This window comes from Triturus cristatus, chromosome 8, assembly GCF_964204655.1.
Source record: "Triturus cristatus chromosome 8, aTriCri1.1, whole genome shotgun sequence".
NCBI classification, from domain to species: domain Eukaryota; kingdom Metazoa; phylum Chordata; class Amphibia; order Caudata; family Salamandridae; genus Triturus; species Triturus cristatus.
In genome coordinates this window covers 1,332,170,692-1,332,193,596 of record NC_140591.1, presented here as the reverse complement: position 1 = coordinate 1,332,193,596, position 22,905 = coordinate 1,332,170,692, and the positions used below count along the sequence as shown (strand labels likewise).

At 43.8% G+C, this 22,905-nt stretch overlaps 1 protein-coding gene across 1 annotated transcript in view; it reads left to right on the top strand.

The window, feature by feature from the left end:
- C8H21orf91 (chromosome 8 C21orf91 homolog) overlaps positions 1 to 22,905 on the top strand; it is a 164,630-nt gene that overhangs the window by 116,129 nt on the left and 25,596 nt on the right. Inside the window, exon 3 of the mRNA XM_085623058.1 lies at positions 18,555 to 19,088. Within this exon, the coding sequence (XP_085479184.1) occupies positions 18,555 to 19,088 (534 nt within the window). The remainder of the gene's footprint in view (positions 1 to 18,554; positions 19,089 to 22,905) is intronic.

The window sequence follows — 22,905 nt, the reverse complement described above, 5'->3', positions numbered from 1 at the left end:
AGTGGATAGGAGAGCCAAAGGTAAAGCATCGGGCCAGGCAAGTCCCGTGCTAGCCTGTACCTTTGCAAGCTTAAGTTTGAGAGTGCCGTTATAGCACTCTACCAAACCTGCTGATTAGGGATGGTTCGCCGCATGGAATTTTTGGACGATACCAAGACCGGCACACACCTTTTTCATAATTTGGCCCACAAATTCACTTCCATTGTCACTCCAGACAATGCGCGGCAAACCAAACCTAGGGAAGAACTCTTTCAGAAGAACTTTGGCAGTGGACAAAGCAGTGTTGTCTTTCAGGGGGTAGGCCTCTATCCATCTGGAGAAGGCACACACCACCACCAAAACATATTTGAGATTGTTGCATCGTTCCATGTGAATATAATCAATTTGCAACACCTCAAAAGGATATGTTGGGGGAGCAAAATGACCTGCTGGAGTTGGGGTTCCCTTTCCTGGATTATGCATCAAGCAAACGATACAATGCTTCACTAAATTATCTGCACATTTTGGAATCCCTTCGTTCAGCCACACTGGAGCCAGAAGCTTACATATTCCTTTCGCACTGATGTGGGCTGGACCATGTGCCATAGCAACTACAGGCAGTACATAGGCATCTGGTAACAACCAACGCTGATGTTCTGACAATTCTATCCAACATCCCATCGCGTCTAACATTCCTGTACTCTCTTTCCACTTCTCTTTCTCTGTAGCCTCTCCTTGAATCTATCTTACACTTTCTATTGTATCCTCACACATTCCTTTTTCCTTGACCCAATTTGCAGGGCCCGCAACATACATGCGACTCATAGCATCTCTGGCTGTTTCTTTCGCTACCTCATCCGCAAAAGCATTCCCACGACCAACATCATCAGTAATCCTCTTATGCGCACTACACTTTATGATTGCTATCTGGGTAGGCAAAGCAAGTGACTCAAGAAGATCAGTTACCAACTGACCATGCTGTATTTTAGTACCGTGGGAGGTAAAGAATCCTCTTTCCTTCCACAAATGACCAAAGCTATGTGCCATACCAAACGCATACTGGCTGTCGGTTTATACATTCACTCTCTTCCCCTTAGATAACACACATGCTCTGGTCAAAGCTATCAGTTCAGCCGCCTGAGCTGAATTATGTCTGATGCGTGCTGTCTCCACAATTGTATGCAAGGTGGTAACAGCGTAAGCTGAAGTTGTTTCACCATTAGGGAGTTTAAAACAAGAACCATCCACCCATAGGATCCCATCCGGGTCCATTAGGGGTGTATCTTTCAAATCAATCCTACCTTTTGTCTCCTCCTCAGTACGGAGAAAACAATCATGTTGTTCCTGAATACCTTTCTCTTCTGGAAGAGGTAACAATGTGGCTGGATTTAAAGTGTTACATCGTTTGATGTGTACATGACTAGCCAAGAGCGTCAGTTCATACCCAGACAAGCGAGCGCTTGTAAGATGCTGCGTTTTTGTCCTATTTAGCAAGGTATCCACTGCATGTGGTACCATGACAATAAGAGTGTTATCAAGCACCACTCCAGCAGATTGACGAATAGAAATTGCTGCTGTAGCTTTAAGACAACTAGGCAATGCCTTGGCTACTGGATCTAACGTAGCCGAAAAGTAGGCACATAGCCGCTGCTTGTCTCCAAATCGTTGTGTTAAGACTGACAACGCACAACCCTCTCTTTCATGGACATAGAGCGTGAAGGGCTTACTGTAATACGGAGTACCCAACACAGGAGCAGAGCACAGAGCAGCACGTAAATCAGAAAAACTCTTCTGACATTCATCATTCCAAGGAAGGGGTTGGGGTGTGTCTTTCAAAGTGAGTACCAACAAAGGTTTAGCCAACAAAGAAAAATTTGGAATCCACGGTCTACAATAAGAGGTAATGCCCAGAAAGGCACGCACTTCTTTGTGTGGATGGCACAGACATTTGTGCAATTGCTTGAATACGTTCTGGGGTCAGTCGCCTTCCCTCCTTCAACAAGAGATGACTCTAGATAGGTATCCTCTTGGCGGGCATATTGCAGTTTAGAAGGTGAAACCTTATGGTGAAGGTCAGACAAGTGACGCAATAGTGCAATAGTCACGTTTTTGCAAATATCCTCTGAATCAGCAGCAATCAATAAATCATCCACATACTGAATAAGGGTAGCACCTGGCGGCAAAGGAAAAGCATCAAGCTGGCATTTCAGAGCTTGGCTATAGATGGAGGGACTTTCACAATAGCCTTGGGGTGCGCGCTTGAACCGGAAACGTCGGCCTCCTAAAGAGAAGCCAAAAATATCCCTACTCTTTTCAGCAATGGGGATGCCGAAGAAAGCATTTTTCAGATCGATAACAGAAAACCAAGCTGCCGAGGCAGGTATCATAGTTAACAGGGCAGTGATATCTGGAACAACAATTTTATTAACCTCCCGGAGATCAATAACAAAGCGGTTAACAGGAGGCTGAGAAGGATCAGTGCGTTTAAGAACCGGAAGAACAGGACTATTGCATACATTTCCCCTCGTCTCCTCGACCACACCCTTCTGAACCAAATCATAAATAATAGCAAAAAGTGCTCTTTCACCATCATTGCGAATTTTGTATTGTCGGATGTGTGGCAATTTAGCATTGGGCTTGAGGGTAACAACATAGGGTGGGGATCTCAAGACAACCAACATCAGTTGGACCCGTAGCCCAAAGTGTTGCAGGGAGAGAGAGCAATTCAGGTGGAAATTGACAGGTTTGAAATAAAATGACTGAAGCTTTCTGTGCATTGCTGAACAGTCATGTAACGTTCAATGTTATGTAATCATTTATTTGGTCAACATTTGTTTCTCGGAGGTCACTTCAACGCGCTTGGGGTAGTTTTTGCATCCATTAAGCAGTTGTGTCAATGAAATACATTTGTAATATGGGTATGGCAGTGTATGCTACAAAATGCCTCTTTGAATGGGCACCACCATTTTGTTGCTGACGGGCACAGTCATTTTTGAACTGTGTGCATTGGGTCACTGCTACCTGGTTCCAGTACATATGCTCTGACCACTAAATTATGATAAAATTGGCTAATCCCCAATTGCCAATTTAACTTTCCTATAAGGTCGTAGTATATGGTGCAGAAAAGACCCCGAGGGCATAAAAAGTAAAATGCCACATGAAGACTGAAACACCTGTTGTGCCATCCACTATGTCCGCAAGCAAACCATGGCTCCAGACCTACATGTGTAGCCTGACTGTCTTACAGTTTGTTGCTAAGAAATGCTTTGGTTGTTGGCTTTTCCTTTCTACTTATGTATATACTATATGTATTTGTATATATATTATGTGTACTGGATATACTTGTGTTATGTTGTCGGTCCGCCCATTCGCATCGAAGGCGCAGAAAGAATTGGTGGAACTGGCTTCAGGACACCGAGGTCTTCTTATGGCTCTGGTGAAGTCACACGTTTTCGCGATCGGAGCCGTGCTATTATGACATCCTCATCGACGTGGGGGAGCTAAGAAAAGAATTTCTGTGGAATGCTGGCGCAGGAGTAATTCAAAAGGTGAGGAATCCACAGGCAGATTTTGTATCCACCAGAAAAAGCGTTACCTTAGGTAAGTAACTTGATCTTCGCTTCCAGTGCTTCAGAATGTGCCTGGATCTGTGGAAGATGAAAAGGGGACTGGACCTGCTCTGTGTGACATGTAGAGACCTGGAGGGCTTCCACTTTACAGAGGACTAAACAATGGTCTCCAAAGGTCAGTTCCCTGACCTCCTATTTTGCTACATGGTCAACAAAAGCTGTGAGAGGCCTTTTCCTGAAGGGACCAACCACACACACGACCAATTAAACAGTGTCAAGTAGACTTGGAATAGACTGTGCTTGCACTCTCTGCTGGAGTGAGTCCTGGACTGTAATGAAGTATCTGAGGTCCTAGGAGCTTTCGAAGTGACCAGAAGAGTTATTTTAAAAAGTTGTATTAAAGTTTTGTACTCCAGAGGACCAGGACTAATCTGATTAGTCCAACGCTAAGCTTTTTGCCTCCCAAAGGAGACTTAAGCTGTTCCTAAAGTATCCACGTTTGGTGAGACCTTTCTAGCAGTGGCTTCCACACTCGTCCCGGTCGAGATTTTGAGACTCAAAAAAGAAGCTAAGTCCCAATCTAGAAATCTTGACTCGGTGAGGACACAAAAAATATCCGACTGATGAGAGGAATTCTGTGGGTGCGAAATGTGCATTTTCCCAACTGTGAGCTTTTCCTGCCAAACCTTTTGGCTTCAGCGGGACCTTGAACAACAGCAATTCAACTTTGACGGATGCAGCCTTCAACCATGTCTACTGGAGGATTTATACTTCCACAAAAAGACTAATTTAGAAACTAAAAACTTTTACTTGGACGAAACACTTGGTGTAACTGACCTCCGCTCAATTGCTGTCCACCTGAAATCGCATCTAGTTCACACTCTACCTCAGAATGTGAACTCTGATTGGTTCTTTACTTTTTCTTCTTACTTTTGGCTGTAAAAGTTTTTTAATTGTGTCTCAATTTCCCCTTATTGGATTTATTCATTTTGGTATCCTTTTTCTTATTCATTAAATTGGTATTCGTTTTTAAAAATCGGATGTAAGATTTTTGATGTGGTTTTTTTTGTTGTTGTTTTTTTGTTTCTTTTAAACTTTTTAATTGTTTGTTACAGTTGAATATTTTCCCATCTTTCCTAAGATAAGCCTGTTTGTTCTGTGCCATAGCTACAAGGGTCTGAGCTCAAGTTAAAATGATGCTATGTGTTTAATCTAACAGAGTTTAGAGGCTTATTTCTTGAGGTGGGCTATCAGTCGCCTCAACTATTAACCCATTTTCTTATGGTAAGGAAGATATGTAGAAGCTTTCATCATGTTATAAATTACATATCAATCGAGGGCCTGATGTGGGATATGTGGCAGCCATTTTTGGGCTGTGTCAGTGCCTCCTGAGAGTGAGGGGGTTGCTCGAGAGCCTGTTGAGATTGGTCAGTCAGAAGACCCTTTGGGAATGAGCTGCAACAGGACATTTTAGGGCAAAGTCCAATATGTCAAGGCCATTTTAGGTGCTTTGTTGTGGCTATATTTTGGAGGGGGGCAATGCCATGTCTCTCAGGGGAGCTAGAATACTGCTTTAGTGGGGCTATGTTAAAGGGGGCACATCGAGGGCCTATGTCATACCCTGCTTGGGGGAGTGGCTATGTTGTAGCTGTTTCAAGTCGAAGCTTACTTGGGGCCATACTGAAAGGTTACATAGGAATGCATTCCGCCGATTGCTTACCATTGGCTTTGTGTTTTGTAAATCGTATTTGCTGGTGCTTTATTCACTGGCTTTGTTTGTTTTAGGCAGTCTAGCATGTATTTGGCACTCCCGTGGAGCATAGCCTCTTTACCACCCATCTGACTGGTTCCTGGTTCCAGGTTCCAGGAGTACTCACTTGCTAGCAACTTTCTTTTGCTTTTTAGGTCTCGCCTGACCCAGCGCATGCGCTGGTCTGGCGAGACTTTTAGTGAGGGCTCAGAAAATGCTACCATGGCCAGCCTAGAGTTACAGTGAATGTGCGTGGGCGCGTTCTTAGGAGCAGAGGCACTATATGGCAAACCTCATCATGCTCATTAAGCGTCCGCGATCACCTTCACTTTTGCCCGCAATCACTTTTGCGGCGCCCCTTTGATGTTCTCGTTCAAAGAACATCAAACATCAAAGAACATAGTGTTAATGCTTTGCTGCGCCCGTTTGACTTACAATGTGCTTTCTTATTCCACAAACTCAATGTTTGTGTTCCTTTATTTTGATATGCCTTTAGTATTACTGTCATACACACAACCACAGACACACAACCACAGACACACAACCACAGACACACAACCACAGACACACAACCACAGACACACAACCACAGACACACAACCACAGACACACACAACCACAGACACACACAACCACAGACACACACAACCACAGACACACACAACCACAGACACACACAACCACAGACACACACAACCACAGACACACACAACCACAGACACACACAACCACAGACACACACAACCACAGACACACACAACCACAGACACACACAACCACAGACACACACAACCACAGACACACACAACCACAGACACACACAACCACAGACACACACAACCACAGACACACACAACCACAGACACACACAACCACAGACACACACAACCACAGACACACACAACCACAGACACACACAACCACAGACACACACAACCACAGACACTCACAACCAACCACACTCACAACCAACCACACTCACAACCAACCACACTCACAACCAACCACACTCACAACCAACCACACTCACAACCAACCACACTCACAACCAACCACACTCACAACCAACCACACTCACAACCAACCACACTCACAACCAACCACACTCACAACCAACCACACTCACAACCAACCACACTCACAACCAACCACACTCACAACCAACCACACTCACAACCAACCACACTCACAACCAACCACACTCACAACCAACCACACTCACAACCAACCACACTCACAACCAACCACACTCACAACCAACCACACTCACAACCAACCACACTCACAACCAACCACACTCACAACCAACCACACTCACAACCAACCACACTCACAACCAACCACACTCACAACCAACCACACTCACAACCAACCACACTCACAACCAACCACACACGACCACACACACACACACGACCACACACACACATGACCACACACACACATGACCACACACACAACTACCCGCAACCACACACCCCCCCACACACACCCCCACACCCACCCACACACACACACCCCCACACACACACCCACACACACCCCCCCACACACACCCAACCACCCACACACCCAACCACCCACACACACACCCAACCACACACACACCCAACCACACACACACCCAACCACACACACACCCAACCACACACACACCCAACCACACACACACCCAACCACAACCACACCCACCCACCCACCCACAACCACACACCCACAACCACACCAAGCATTGGCATAGCCAATAGGTCTCGCCTTTGGGACCTTATAAGTGTTTAGCCACACAACAGTTGATGTGGTTGCACCAAGGATATTGTGCTGCATAACTAAATACTTAGAAGGTCCCAAAAGCGAGACCTATTGGCTATGCCAATGCTTGTTCATGATGCACTCGAGAGTGCTTGTGTTTTTCAACTGTCTCCTTTCAATGCTAGTTCATGAACAGTGCTGTAGCTCGGTGGGCTGTATTTCTTTGAAAATGTTTCCTACGTCCTATGTGCCTTATTACACATTTGGCAACAAGGATTAATTAAAATACAACCCACCATTCATGGCAGACCACTTCAAGATTCTCTCAGCTGTCCACGTTGTGTTCAAGCAGTTCTCTTTTCCTCAGAGAATTATCTTTCTGAATGACTGATTTTACTTAACTCTACATTACGAGTTTATCAATCAGACATGTCTGTGACCATGCTGGTATTCAGAAGCTGAATGAGCAATAAAGAGCTGTTATAATGTTGCATTCATCTTGCCACATTTGCTGGGCGTTCAGGGACAGAGGTAAAACATCAGGCTATGTCTTCTTACAAGTTGCTGTTTATTCTTTCAAAGGGAGTTTGGTGTTTACTTTTCTTCCCCTAACTGCAAAATGAAAGTATTTTGTAAAATGAACTATGCGACAGACTTGCTGGGTCCTGTGAGTGTGAATTAAAGGTGCAGGGTATCCTTTTTTTCTAGCTTACAACAGAATATAAAAACTTGGAAATTAACTGTACAAATAGTTCAGAATGTGTTCGCAGTTTGGAAAGCAGAGATGAAGCCTATTACATTGTCTTGGTAATTCTGAAGTGCGGTGAAACAAAGATTTGAATATGAACAAAACAAATCATATACGCTTGGTGATGCACAAATGAAATATTCGCAGAACCTGGTGATCGGTTTTTTTTTTGTTGCATAGTTTCAGTAGTAAAACTGTTTATCTACGCAAATTTAGTGATAATTTCGGTGGAAAATGTTGTCTTTAAATGTCAGTTTAAGTAATATATTTGTGACCGTTTGCTCCAAAATGTACCACCGCCAACATTACTACACCCTTACAACTTTCCTTCTGAATATATTTGCTACACTGGTTCTTTTATATGATGCATGGATTTCTCACAATTCCTATGACTTTAGTGATGTAATGATGCATGATAAAATGGCAGCACCACTAGTGCATGGGGATTGCGAAATGTCATTTGTACATAAGCCCTTGTTGATAGACTTCTATTCAATGATCCTGTTTCTACGAAGGTCTTGAAGGAAGCTGCATATTGTAATTTAAAGCAGCATTTGCTCAAATATCTGGCACGCTCTTCTTCTCCGCTTTTACTTCAGTATTTGTTAACACCCAAGTGCTGAAAAACACCATGTCGGATGTTAATAGGACCCGCTGAAAACAGTGCAGGGACACATTCAAAGGACTTTTCACAAGAATCTAAAAAAACACTGATATAATTAAAAGCAGTAAAGGAAGTTTGTGCATGGACATTACAAACAACAATTAGAATTACCCAGAATATGCTCCTTTTATCAACAGCACTTGTAGTGCAAGCCTCGACAAAGTGAGGGGTCTTTGTCGAATAGTTTTTATACAAGTGGCGGCTGCATTCTGTCCCAAGTGGTGTGGCAACACGGGAGAAATACTTAAAAAAACAAAAAAAGGGGGACAAACTCATGCAACCAAAAAATGAGAGTACTTACCTGCCTGCCACTGCCGGACGCTGCCTTGCTCCTCTGCTCTTTCCTGATCCTCGCCCCCCTGACTTCCACAAATTGCTGCATACTGCGCAGTCTACCAGATGCCAATCCTGACGCTGCTCTCACGTTAATACTATTCCCAGCATGAGAGAAGTGCTAGGAATGGTCTGAGTGACCTGGTTTGGCGCTCAGAGCAGACCTGGAAGCCGCGTCTGTTATCCACCTGGCTGTGCAACATAGCTCGGGTTGAAGAAATGCGAAGTGTGCATGTCGGTTTGGCCATGCTAAGGCAGCTGGCTGAACCAATATGGCATTTAGCAGTGCACATCACTCCTCCTTGCTCCTGACTCATCACAATGGCACCACCCCCACTCCAAGACTCTGCTGGCTCTGTGAAAAATAAAATGGTTTTATTCTCATTTTATTTTTAATTATTTTTGCATCTGCTGGCTGTCAGCAGTGGGGCAGCACCCCTCTCGCATAGCAGAGGAGCCGCCCATGTTTTATACCACTTGCTACCTTAACTGATCAAGTTTCTAAGCATTCCTATTATTTACAGATTAGATTGGAAAAAGGAATTTGTGAGGTTTAAGATTCTATTTCATTTCAGTTTAATAATTGTTACTTCCTTCGCACACTTGACTTGCTAAAGATAGGCTTACCCCCGGGTGCAGTAGATGGAAAGCGGCTAAGAAACAGCATAAGATAGTATTGTCAAATCTGTGTCTATTCTAGAGACTAGGAGCATAAGTTAGAGGGTAGTATGAGATGAAACCCTCAAAATAACTCCCCCAGCTCCCCGTTCCCACCATGTACATGCTTTGCTCCACCTAAGCCCACCATACATCTACCACTCTTCTGCAACCCCTTCCAATCCCCCAACTGCCCACAACCACACCACAGACCACACCTTTTGGGAGAGAAACAATTTTTCAGAGCGGTCTGTTATTGCTGGAAGGAAATGAGGGGGTCCGGGGGTGTTTTTTTTCTTGGATCAATACATTATGGTTCAGTGGGGTCATGACTAGAACTGGGAAAAAGGCAGAGCCATAAACGTGACAAGGGCTGGTTCTGAAGGTTATGAAAGGGCCTGCTGGGAGGCCAAGTTGGGGTGGGGGCTGTTGTGAAGCCTTCTGGGGAGTATGGAGACCGGATGGAGGGTGTTTGACACTCTCACAGCACACTTTTTAGGTCTCGCCTGACCCAGCGCATGCGCTGGTCTGGCGAGACTTATTGAGAGGGCTCCAAAAAGTGCTACCAGGCCAGCCTAGAGCTACAGTGCATGTGCGCGGGCGCGCGCGCCGCGCTTTACCGCGATTACTTTCACTTTTGCGGCCGCGTCCGCCCGGCCGCTTTGATGTTTGTTTGATCGTAATCGCGATCACTTTCGCAGCCGCATGGCCGCTTGGCATAGCCAATAGGTCTCGCTTTTGGGACCTTATAAGTATTTAGTTATGCAACTGTTGCATGGCTAAACACTAATAAGGTCCCAAAGGCGAGACCTATTGGCTCTGCCAATGCTTGTTGAGGTTGTATTAGTGTAGGGGGTGTCTCTAATAGTGCCTGTTGCACAGTACATGCGGATTTGAAGCAGATGTGTGTGGTTCTGTTATACAATGTGATTTTGTTTAGATTTATCATACGTTGTCATATAACATGATCATTGAGCATATAATCATTATAAATATTTCCATACCTTTGTCGTGCAGCACTAAACATGACAGTTGTTAAAAACAAAGACATTTGTGGAAAATGGAAGAAAACCGTTTTCTTTATAAGATGACATTCTTAGGCTGTTTTTTATGAAGTTTAAGGCAGCTAGTTTTAGGATTCACTAGATCCGCATATTTACATTTTTCCCATTGGCGCAACATGTTTAAATCCATGATGGCAACAGACTTTATATTGCAGTTGCTTTGTACAGTCTCATAGCATTTGCCAAATGTTTTGGGATTTGATAAAATCACGCTCCAAATAAAATATTTTCCAGACTAGTTAAAGCTGCATTCTCAAGAGTGCATTTTCATGGATATTAATGCAGCGTTACATGTCGATTGATGATTGGCGTTTATGGAAATATGTCTGTATGTGAATTGGTAGGACGCAATCTATTGCTTACTTGACTTGTACTCCGAGTGTGCTGCTAGAAGTCCACATATGTAGTGTCTGTTTTGTAAAAACTAAATGCTGCTGATCAGTTGTGTCCCAGTCATCATTTTCTCAAGTTGAGATTATTAAGATTTCAGTCAATAGTTCAAAGGATAAGAAGGTTGATTATCATGTACACTGGTAAAATATTTCCTTTGAGTGTCTTTAAAGGGGAATCTAAGCACACTGACAATGTACCTCTGCAGTTTTTTACTATGTAATATTCGTTAGTGTTTGACAATTGCTGGATTATGTCCCCAATAAGACAGTCCATACTATTTACGGCCCTAACTTCAGTAGAAGTAGGATCCTGCAAATATTCTTAGCACTAACAGCCCCCCAAGTTTGAGTAATTTTACATGTGAATATTGAATAAGTATCATTCGTTGAACTTGGGGACTCCGCAGGGGTGGTAGAGGTGACTGTGAGAATCGTAGGATCTCGTTGCACCTATGACTTAGTGAAACACACTCCTCAAATTTAGAAAAGGTGCCATTGTTTTAGCTACTGTTTAAAGCAAGTATCCACTCCCGAATTTCTTGATTACCCATGTCGAAGCCTGTCTGAAGTTACAAAAACAAGCATTGGCATTGCCAATAGGTCTTGCCTTTGGGACCTTATAAGAGATTATTAAGGCTATGTCCTTACCTGTATTTAAAGGTGTTGTTTAAGCATTAACAAATTTAATTCAGCGTCCTTCATTTTAGCTTTTCACCTGACTAAATAATGATTACTATTATAAAATGTGCTGCATTCTGCTGCATAATTCCTAAGGCCTGTCCACACTTATTGGGTTATTGGAAGTATGTGGTTAGTAGTGGGCTAGTTTTCAATGTACTGAAACCATAAATGTACACCAAATACTGAGTCCGGAAATGGAAAACCCTTGTTAACAAAAAAAGTACTGTAGGCCCTTAAAGGCTTGTGTTTAGAATAAGTGCTGAGCAGAAATGCTATGCTGACTCTTGCCTCCTTCAATATACGTCTTCATATACACACACGATTGCCACATACATCACCAAATACATAATTCACAGTCACGAGCCACATACTCAATTACATACAAATAAACGCACACTTTAAAATGCACGTGACCAAGATGTACATCATTACATGCACAAGTCACGGCCGAACATAGCATATAACACATACAAAATATTGCCACAAATGTCATAACAAACACGTCGCACTGCCACGTAACTACCACATGCATGAGTCACCACCATGACAATATCACAGACACACATCACCATAATAAGTAAAGAAAAGACATCGCACTGCAGTAACCCAGACAAAGTAAACTGCAGCATTTTATGGGTTTTCAAGAGGGAAGGGGAGAAGAGAGTGGGAAGGATAGAGAGGAAGAGCAAAGAGGGTAGGCGGGCAGACTGTGAAGGGGCAGGCAGCCGCAGTGTAAGGGACGGGAGCAGAAGAGGAATCTTCGAGCTTGGGTACGTTATGGCTGCACATTTGTACACCGAGGCCATATCCTTTGTGACACCTCTGAATACTTTCACAAAGACAGCCACATTTGATTACTTCATTGCGTTTGGGTTCCAGATGGTGCTAGAATCATTTACTTCACCTTATTGTGCCTAATTACAACACTCAATTCCCTATTTTCCAAATAAATCAAAGTAATTTCATTAGCATCACAGCAGGCTGTTGAACTATTAGTGCTATAACACTTTGCAAACGATTAAACTTTGCTGAACCTGCCCAACGCGCAGAGTGCAACATTATTGTCAGATCTAATGGGTGTAAAAGTGTAATTTCAGGGCAGAACAAAAAGCCTGGACGTCATAATGTGCATGGAGCATGGTTTACACGTAAATGTAAACACAATTGACCTCCTCTTTCCACAACAAGACACAAAGTATAAATATACATGGTATATGTTTTTTTTAAGCTAGCTCCTAATCATTTTAACTGTGGTGAATTAGTCCTCTGGGTACCGGCCCGACGTGCTCTTCAGTGCTTAAAATAACCTGTCCAGCGTCCTGTTTAGGGCTTCATAGCAGATGCTAAGGGGCACATTTTTGGTTAACATCAAACGATCCCGTGAAAGGGAAGTGCCATTCATTGTGGCGTTCGAGACGGAAACAAGTTGGTGGGGGAAGGGAACGGACATTCATTTGTTGGCAAATGACTCCCTCTTCTGCAAAACATTCACACACATATTTTTAGTGGTAAATAAGCCTATCTGTCTGGCTTTATAAAAGACACTTCGTGGGGAGGGGAATGCCGACTTGTTATCTTGATGTGATGCACAATTGCCATGTACTGGTTTCTCTGGGTGGTGCAGGACATTCATTCACCCCACTGTTCCAAGCAAAACAAGGGGGTTAAGTTAGATGTGGTGTGACCAGTGCTTCAAATGGAAAAATAGAAGAGCAGGTACTCTGTACCCTCTTACAATAAGCACTGTGTGTGACAGTGGTACCACCCGTACATACTACGTTGTCGAGTTCTTGCCTGATAGTACCCATGAGATTGTTTTACTGCTTAGAGTGTGCTGGATTTATCAAGTCCAACTGTTGCAGATTACAGCCAAAAAGTAAATAAAAAGGCTTATAGACTTAACAATGAAGAATCACATAGGATGGCGGGAACGTTCACTAAAAGCGCGTAGTGAATCAAAAATAGTTCTGTAGTTGACATATTATAAGAAGCTCTACTACTCATATGCATTTGCAAGTCATCCTATTTATTATGTATATTTATATATGTATCCATTTCAAATTGCTGGACATAACGCCCACCTTGTGGTCGCTTCTTATTTTTATGCACCATATAAACAGTTGCTTACAATGTCCTCCTTTGCATGCCTGCAGTGCGCGAAAGGCCCCTGCATCTTGCTGCTTTCATTTGGAGCCGTGTAAGGCGAGCTGCCGCAAGGAATCCAGCAGAGCAGAATGCGGAAGCCAGTGTTTGACGGGAGAAAGGCTATGAGCTTCCTGAAGACTTTCCCGACTTTCCTGATGAAAGCCGGTGTGCTCTGGCAAAGCTGGCCCGTTCTCCCCCGCACGCCTCCCATGCCTGCCATCTGCTGCCCAAGCAGTAACCAATTAAGCCTTGAAAAATATAGGGCAACCTTGTTTTAGTTGTTTAGGGCAACGGACCATTTCAGTGAACGAGCCTGTGGTGTTTGAAGCCTACGAGTCAAAACCGACAAACTAGTTGTCTTTCTAGCTGTACTACATGCACACGCATATTAATCAGACCTTACATGGTGTGCCCTGGGCAGAGTTAAAGGTGCGTAATCTGATTCGATATCAGGACATGCCCCAAAAACTAGAAGGGACGACCAGTAAGTGCCTCGAAGCTGAAGCGCACAGTAGAATCGGAGGGAGCCCGGAGACTGCCTGCATAGAGGAGGCTTCCCATTGGCGGCTGTCAGGGAAATATCCGAGTACTTGGGCAGAGGGTTGCATCCTGGTGGCAAAAAGTTATTGGGGAAGTTCCACAATCGACTCTGACATCAACCGATGTCTACGATCCCGGCAAAGGTCCTTTCGTCAGTAAAACGAGCCAGGGGAACCAAGAGGGCATCGAGGAAAACAAGTCACCATCTGACACATAACAGATGGCACACTGCGCGCCGCGGCTCATAACTGCAAGCTCTAGGCCTGGGAGGATACATTTTGCTGGGAAAGGTTGGACATGCACCCGCCTTTGCCCAATTGCATGCTGTCTTCGCACGCAAAACCCAGTAGGAAAAATGCAACAACAAAAAAAACGCACGAGCGTGTGAAAAGTACTGAGTGATTCCAAGAGGTCGTTTCCCTAGAGCAGCACATGTGCTGCTCTAGGCTCAACCTAAAAAAATTCTTCAAGAGTTATTGTACAGCTCTACTGAGGGCTTAACCTCTGTTACCGGCTTTTGGCTATGGACAAAGGTTAGTAATTTGAAACCCCTCATGTGGCCTTTTTTGTGAATTATTAATTCTCATATTGAAAACATTTTTTGAGCAATTATGGTTTTAAGTGAGAGTTTATCTTCTGCCCTGTATTACTTTATCGATTTCTATTCTAAATGTTTTCATTTTTTTATTTTCAAATGCTAGCTCACATGTTAACCATGGTGCCATCCTGTTGCGTTTGTGAGGGGTGCGAAATGACACGTGGGGCCAAACTACTCCTTGTCTGGTCCAGCCATTCAAATAGACTTCCATATTGCCAGTTAATTTTAGAAGGGAGCACTTTGAACTGTGTATTAAATCATGATCTTCGTTTGGTTCAATTTCTGTAATAAATACTTAACACCAGAGACTCTCTCTGCTTATTAGCTCTGACATCCTCCCAACTAAAAGTAATTGCAAAATGATCCGTCCAAGTCATTTTTGATATATGCTCTATCTAATGAACTAATGTTCCATGGTTAGTGGAAACCAAATCTAAAATATGGCCAGCTGAGTGGGTAGACGCTTGGACCAATTGATTAAAATTAAATGCAGTGAATGCATCACACAACTGCTCATTTGTGTCTTTCACATTATCTATATGAAGATTAAAGTCGCCTACAACTGTACAATTTGTGTACTGAATGCCGTGTTGTGAAAAGTATCTCGAAAAGGGATAGCTAGACCTCCACCTGCAAGCTCAGTTGGCCAAAGGGGCCATTGAGAGGATGCCAGCTTTGGAAGTAGGGACAGTTGCTACTCCCACTATTTCCTTATGCCAAAGCAGGACGGAGGCCTTTGTCCCATTTTGAATCTTTGCCTTAAGGCTTTCCTCCAGATGGATACGTTCAAAATGCTCACTTCGGCCAACATTTTGCTTTACCTGGATCCTGGCAACTGGATGGTCACCTTGGACTTGCAGGATGTGTAGTTTCCTATGCCCATTCTGCAGTCCCACAGACATTACCTGCAGTTCAAGGTTGGCAAGGAGCATTTTCAGTTTGATGCGCTCCACTTCGACCTTACCAGTGTCCCTCGAGTATTCACCAAAGTGATGCCGATGGACGCTGTCCACTTTCAGATGTTTTATAATACCAGTTTTTCCCTACAAGGACGGCTCGCTGTTGAAGATGGGATCACCATAGTCCATCATAGACCACCTTCAGATCATAGCGAATCCCTCAGACATCATTGGGTTCTCAATCAACAAGCTGCAGTCCTACTTGACTCCTATGCAGTGGTGTTCTTTTATAGCGCTGTACTGGGCATGGTGCTGTTCACAGGGTCCTTCATCTGTTGAACCGAGGCCAAAACATTCAGGGTATGATCCTGATGTTTCAGCCTCAGTCTTGGATCTTGTTGCGAGCAGCACTGAGACGCCTTGCCCTGTTGGTCTCATGCATTCTGCTTGCCCACTTTGCCAGGTGGCCTATGCAGGCTGTGCAGTGTGATCTGAAGTTTGTTGGATCAGGACCAAGGAAATCTGTTGGATGTCCTCCAGGTTTCAGGGGGGACTGCGCCAGATCTGCAGTAGTGGGTACTCAATTGCAACCTGACCAGTGGCAGAACCCCACCCAGAGCTGACTGGGTGATATACACCCCTTTTGGGATGGGGTGGTCATTTATGAGTGGAGGAGATCAGAGGACTCAGGTTTTTGGCAGAGGTCTGGCTTCACATAAACCTGTTAGAGCTGCGGACCATTTGCCTGGCGTGTTACACCTTCCTGTCGCCCATCAAGCAAAGGCTGGTTTAGGTTCTCATGGACAACACCACCCCATGTGGCATGGCAGCAAACAAGGCTAAGAGCTGCAGTCCTCGAGCTGGCTGTAGCGTCGGGCCATTTCCTTAATGATGCACCAGCTGGCAGGGTCTTTGAAAGCCAGGGTGCAAAAGCTCCGCCGTCTGTGTCAGTTGCATCAGCAATGGCAGTTGTATACCAAGGTGTCAGTCAGGTGAGCCCTGGCTGGAGACATATTCAGGCTACAGTGGAGCACTGCACTCTTTTAGGCTTTTCTGCCACTGCCTCTCTTGTCCTGAGTTCTGAAGAAGATAAGGAACGACTGGGCCCAATCCATCATAGTGGCTCCCCATTGGGCCTAGAGAGTGTGGTACTCAGAACAACTGAGCATGAACATTTGTCCTCCGATTGGGCTACGGTTGCCACAGGCTCTTCTGCCACAGCAGCAGGTCAGGGTTCTGGCCCTGAACCTATGCAGTCCACACCTCCATGCGTGGAGATTGAGTGGCGACAGTTTGCTGTGTTTAGTCTTCCACTTGAGGTTGTTAATGTCATCCCTCCTTTCAAGTTTCCTCATACAAAGTCCATCTACGCTGCATGCTAGGACAGATTTGTGGCCTGGTGTGAAGTCAGCCACTCGGAGCCCTTACATGCCAGACTAATGTTCTACTATTTGTTTTGTCCTTGGAGTGGGCACTCTTAAAGCTTATTTGTCTGCCCTCTTTGGCCTTTTTCAGTTTGCCAGGCCAGTTGTCCTTTAAGGCACCTGTTGTTGAATTCTGTTGTAGGCTTGACACACGTTCCCTCCCAAACGGTTTGTGATGCCACACTGTGATCTCAATTTGGTCCTGACTTTCCTTACGTGTACCCGTTTCAAACTCATGCTGAGCTGCTTGCTGCTCGCTGCACCTCCTGTATTTCAAAACGGTCTTTCTCAGTCACTTCAGCTTGTTGCGTCATTGAGTTTCAGGCTCTGTTTATGCACCTTTTTCCCCAGACAAGTTTGGGTTGTGGACAAGTCCACCTTCCTGCCAAAAGTTGTGAGACTGTTTAACATTGTGCACCCTAAGATCTTTTTCCTCCACTCCACCCCTCGAAAAAAGAGAAGAGACTCCATTGACTTGATCCCAGAAGTTTTTCTTTTATATTGATTGCACCTCTTTGTTGTATTCTCCAGAGTAAAGAAAGACAAGGCGGTGCAGGAAAGAATAACTGCTACCTGGTGCCTGTTCTTTGCATCTGTCCGACTGCGACATGGGCGTCCCTGCACACATTTATTAAGCACTTCTCCTTTGACAGCCAAGTCTAATGGGAAACTCATTTTGTCTATTTGGTCCTGTCGGACGTTTTGGTTTGAGCTCGCAGCACAGGAGGGTCTGTGGAGAGGTACTGCTTTGGTATCTATTCTAAAGGTGAGGAATCTGTAGTTCAAAGTATCCATCAGAAGAGCAAGTTACTTACCTTTGGTAAGTCTCTTTCTGGTGGATACTCTAACTCTAGATTGTTCACTGCCCTCCCTACTCCCTTCTGGTTAGTGGTCTCTTTTCGTCATCTAAAAAGGTCCAAAATTATAGATCTGCACTCTTATACCCCTGATTGTTTTGGAGCGCTGCATCTCAGGGAGCTGGCAGACTCAACCACGAAATTCCAGGGGTGGTGCTTATATGCACCTCCTATCCATGACTTCTGGGGTGTATGAGGCCTACGCAGAGCCGCACAATACCACCTGGCAGCACCCAGAAGCACTGCTTGAAAACTTTTGCACCCAGTCTGGAACCTGGTATTATAATAATCTAAAGGTGAGAAATCCGCCTCTGGTTAGATAGGGTATCCTCCAGAAAGAGTGTTGGGGTAAGTAACTTGTTCTTCATGATCTTGCTTTTGAAAGCATTTGGATGAAACTGATGGGATCAGGGACTTTGTTAATGTTTGTATTAAAGTGTTAATTTGTTTTGTTGTCATGTAAGATTAAATCAGAAAAATACCTAATTTTTTAATTTATTTCTAGGGGTGTCGAGATCCAGCCTTTTACATACCAGATCATTAAGGGGACACAGAGATTGTTTTGAGAAATATCATCTGATTGCCAACCAAGACTGTCCACGATCTAAACTCTCCAAAAGCACCTATGAAGGAGTTAAAACTATATTAAGCAAAAAAATCAATTGGATTGTTCAATATGCACAGAATAAAGATTTATATGCAGACTCTGAATACCCAAAAACCTCACAAAACCAGCTTTACAATTACAAGCATCAAGGTGATAGGACGTTGTTGCCACAGTTTGATTCAGAAGTACCTCGGTATACTTCAAAGTGGATTGATGGAAGTGCCGGAACCTTCTCACAATGTTCACAAAGTATTTTGAACCAGAGAGAATCTACAGGATTTGGACTGGATATGTTGCAGAATGCAGGGGCCACTTTCTGCCACAGTAGTGTTGTATGGTCAAACCCACCCAAGGGAGAAGCGACTGAAAAATCTATACATGACCCCAAAACTAGCAACCAAAGAAGACATCCTTATTTCAACAGAGAGGAGTGTAAGTCTTTGTGAGCAGTGGTATACCATATGTATAATTGTAATTTTTCAAGATAAGTAAACTCACAAACATTAAATGTTTGTGTTAATTCGTGGATTTAAACTGTCAAGGTAAATGAAGGTAAACTTTTTCCCCAAGCCATACTGATGTCCCCACAAAAGCTGCTAGCTGAGAGCGCCATTTGATCATTACCCAAGAGATTTAATTACAAACATGGATGATGCATGGAACACTCACATTGCAGCTTTAAGACAACTACAGAAAGAGTCAGCATCAAATTACAGGGCACATATGTAAAACATGTAGATATAGACGACCCTGGAGCGGTGGACATATGCACGTATACTGTAGGGGTGTATTTTGCAAAGGAATATGTAGTTCAAATTCAAATAATCTTTTTTCGGCTGCAAAGCAGCCATAAAAGTACAAATTAAAAAGCAGTAAAACGCATACAACCACCAAAAACAGAAACGGATTGTAAAATGCCCATATGTTCACAGTTGTGGTAATCTTATGCAATCTAATAATATCTAAAGAAAGATGCCTAATTAAAATGCTGTATGCTTCAAATCACTGATACAGTGCATTACAATGAGCTTATGCTCTTACAGTTTAAAAGTTTACATCAATACTTGTTAAAACAAGAAAAGAAAACCAATTTAATCAGGGCACATTGATAATCTATATCTATACCGTACAGCAGATCTTAAAAATAGGCTCACATAGAAACATTTTTTATAGTCCGTCTAAAAAAAAAAAAAATTTAAAAGTAATGACTGAATACAATGTGTCATGTTTCTGGATTTGATCAAAGGCATTAAAAACATTTTAGTATTTTTTTTTAATAAAATCCACAAAAAAGGTACAGTGCAACATGGACTTTTTGAGAGTAATATTGCAATGGCACATAAGTGATTCAAGGTTGTGTTGGAAACCTAGGAGAAAACAAAGTAAATATTTTATTGTGTCTGCCCAGAAACGACACATCAGAGAGCATTCCCTTTTCCCTCTCCCATCACACAGATATTTATTCAGGGTATTGTCATGATACAGATGAAGGTAAGCCAAAATTCAGATCTTTGGTAGTTCTGTGCTTAACCTTTTCTCCCGGGTATGGTTTAACATTAAGGATCGAACTTGCTTCCTAAACAATGTTGTGCAAGTGTCCGCATCTGTTAATGCTTGGTTAAGACCATTGGCAGTAAAAGATTTTTCTACAAATGCTAGATATCGAGTCCTTTGTCACAAGCGAAGCAATCCTTGTAATATTTCTTATCAACATCGCTTCTTCATTTTTCCAAGTTAAGAGCCATAGCAAGGGGGTGGGGGGGGGGGGGGGCATAGTTGGACTAGATCGCAAATATAGCTGAATCCTAACTTATTATGGCAAATGATGTTTGATGTGGAATGAGGGGAGGATAGGAGCTTGCGAAACAGGTGATTTTCTTCTGTTTGAAGCACTGGTATGTCCCTAGCACACCAAACCCCTGCCCAATAGGTGGCAACTGGTACACATTGCATAGAATACAATTGTAGCATAGGGGCAAACACTCGACCACCTGTGGGAGACGGTAAGCTAAAAAGAGAACCAATTTCCCTGGATACATTGAATCTCGGCTCGGTTATGTTTGGTCCTCAAGAACCATACGAGCTAAATACCACCTCCAAGTAAGAAAATGTGTTAGTGCTAAGTAGGCGGTTTGATCCTACCGAAATACTAAGGATGGGATTGCTTTTCGGGCCACAAGCCATATTAAAAGATTTAGCAAAATTGGTCAACAAGTCGAGGATCCCATAAATTCCCCAAATTATTTGACCAGTGCTCTATGGGCTCTTTAGGTGCTTGCCATCAAAACTGCATCATCTGCATGTAACAAAAAAGGGCATGGGGTGCCAGGGACCATCAGAACGTCTGGCTGACTTGATGCTAAATAAGTGCCAACTTTGTTTATATATAGGATGAACAGTAAAGGATCAAGTACACACCCCAATGAACCCATTGCCTAAGCTCGTCCCCTTGATCAAAACTCACTCTGGCCCAAATCTCACTCTTGCACACCACTGATTCTTGAACAGGGCCATAGGCACGAGTGTGGCCCTTCACAGGCAATCCTGGATGAGGTCCACGGGCTTCTCCAGCGACGGCCACCTTGTTATGTTGAAGTCACACAGGACTCCTTGCAGACACTGCCCATCATCCGAGCCATTTTGGAAATGGTGCAGTTTTATCCCCCACATTTCAGAAAAGAGTACAGGACATTTGGGCTATGGTCTTGATATTTTATCCTCTATCATGGATCTCAGTGAGGATGACTCTGAGGTTGCTGGGACTGACTGCAACCTGCTGGTGAAGCACCCAGGTGGCATATGCGTGCTCTGCAGTGGAATGTAAGTCCCATTGGTCACAACATGAAGGGGGCGGGGAGATCTCGCTGATCAGGTCCAGATTTCGGAGGAGATTGTGAAAGATCTGAGTGCTGGCTGCTAGACCACGATTGGGTCAGCGACAGACCTCTCTCCCCACTCCATCCAGAGTGGACAGTGGTGACCGATGCATAGCTTCTGAGTTGGGAGGGCCACTTGGGAGAGATGGAGATCAGAGGCATCTGGTCTTTGGTAGAGGCTTAGCTTCACATCAACCTTTTTAAAGTTGCAGGTTATTCTGAGCCTTCCCACTATCCATAAGGTAGACTGGTACAGGTATTCACAGACAACACAACCGCCATGTGGTACTGAAACAGGCTGGATGAGTGTGGTCTTGGGCCTTTGCCTCTGGAGGTGACAAACACCCAGGGATTTTTCAGGTGGTGCATCACCTGGTGGAATCTCTGAACACCAGGGGTGACAAATTCATCCTTTGATGCCTCCTGAATCACGAATTGCTCTTACACCTGGAGGAGGTGCAGGGTCTCTTCTGTGATTTCTCTATGTTTTTACCAATGCTAAGAACGTGCAATGTCAGCACTTTTGCATGTTGGAGTTTTCAAAGCATCTCACACGCTGAGAGACTCATTCCGCCTAGAATCAAACTCTCGACTCCTGTACGCCTTTCCCCCCATACTCGCCTGCCCCATGTTCTAAATAGGCTGGGGAATTTTCCAGGTCCAAGTCCTCCTTAAGTCTCTGGATTGTGCAAGAAGTGTTGGGTATCCTGAACTTCTGGGCATGAACATCTGCCCTCTGATCAGGCTGCTTCTTCTGGTCACAGTGGTCCTGCACCAGAACCTTTCTGAAGTGTTGTTTTTAAGTTGATGCCTGCCAGGCAGCACAGCTGTCTGGTTTGATGATGACTTTTTGTGGGCATTTTGAAAGCTTCCCTGGGAATGTATTCTGCCCATTGCTGAGCATTGGCTTTGTGGTTTGTAACTCACATGTGCTTGCTTTCTATTTGCCTGCTTTATTTGCTTTAGTCTACTCAACTTGAGTTAGTCCATCTGGTACCATCCCTTGTTTACTGTATCCTTCCCAGTGCTTGTTTTCTGTAACCAAGCCTTTAAAGCTTGTGCTTATGTAAATCTTGCTCATGCAGTAAAGCAGAAAGGCTTTTTTTTCTAGCACACAATAATAATGAACTAAGCTGATATTTCATAATATATCTGATTTAGGAAAGTATTATTTTTTGGTATATCTGAAGTGTGGTGGAAACAAATATTTGATTACGATCAAAACACATCAATACAGTAGGTGATGACATTTCCACACATCGTTTGTGCACTGTAAAACTGCATGTCTTTGCAAACGTAAGGGTTATTTCAGATGAAAATGTGTTGTCTGTAATGGTATTACTCAACCACACCATGCATACTCCACACTATGC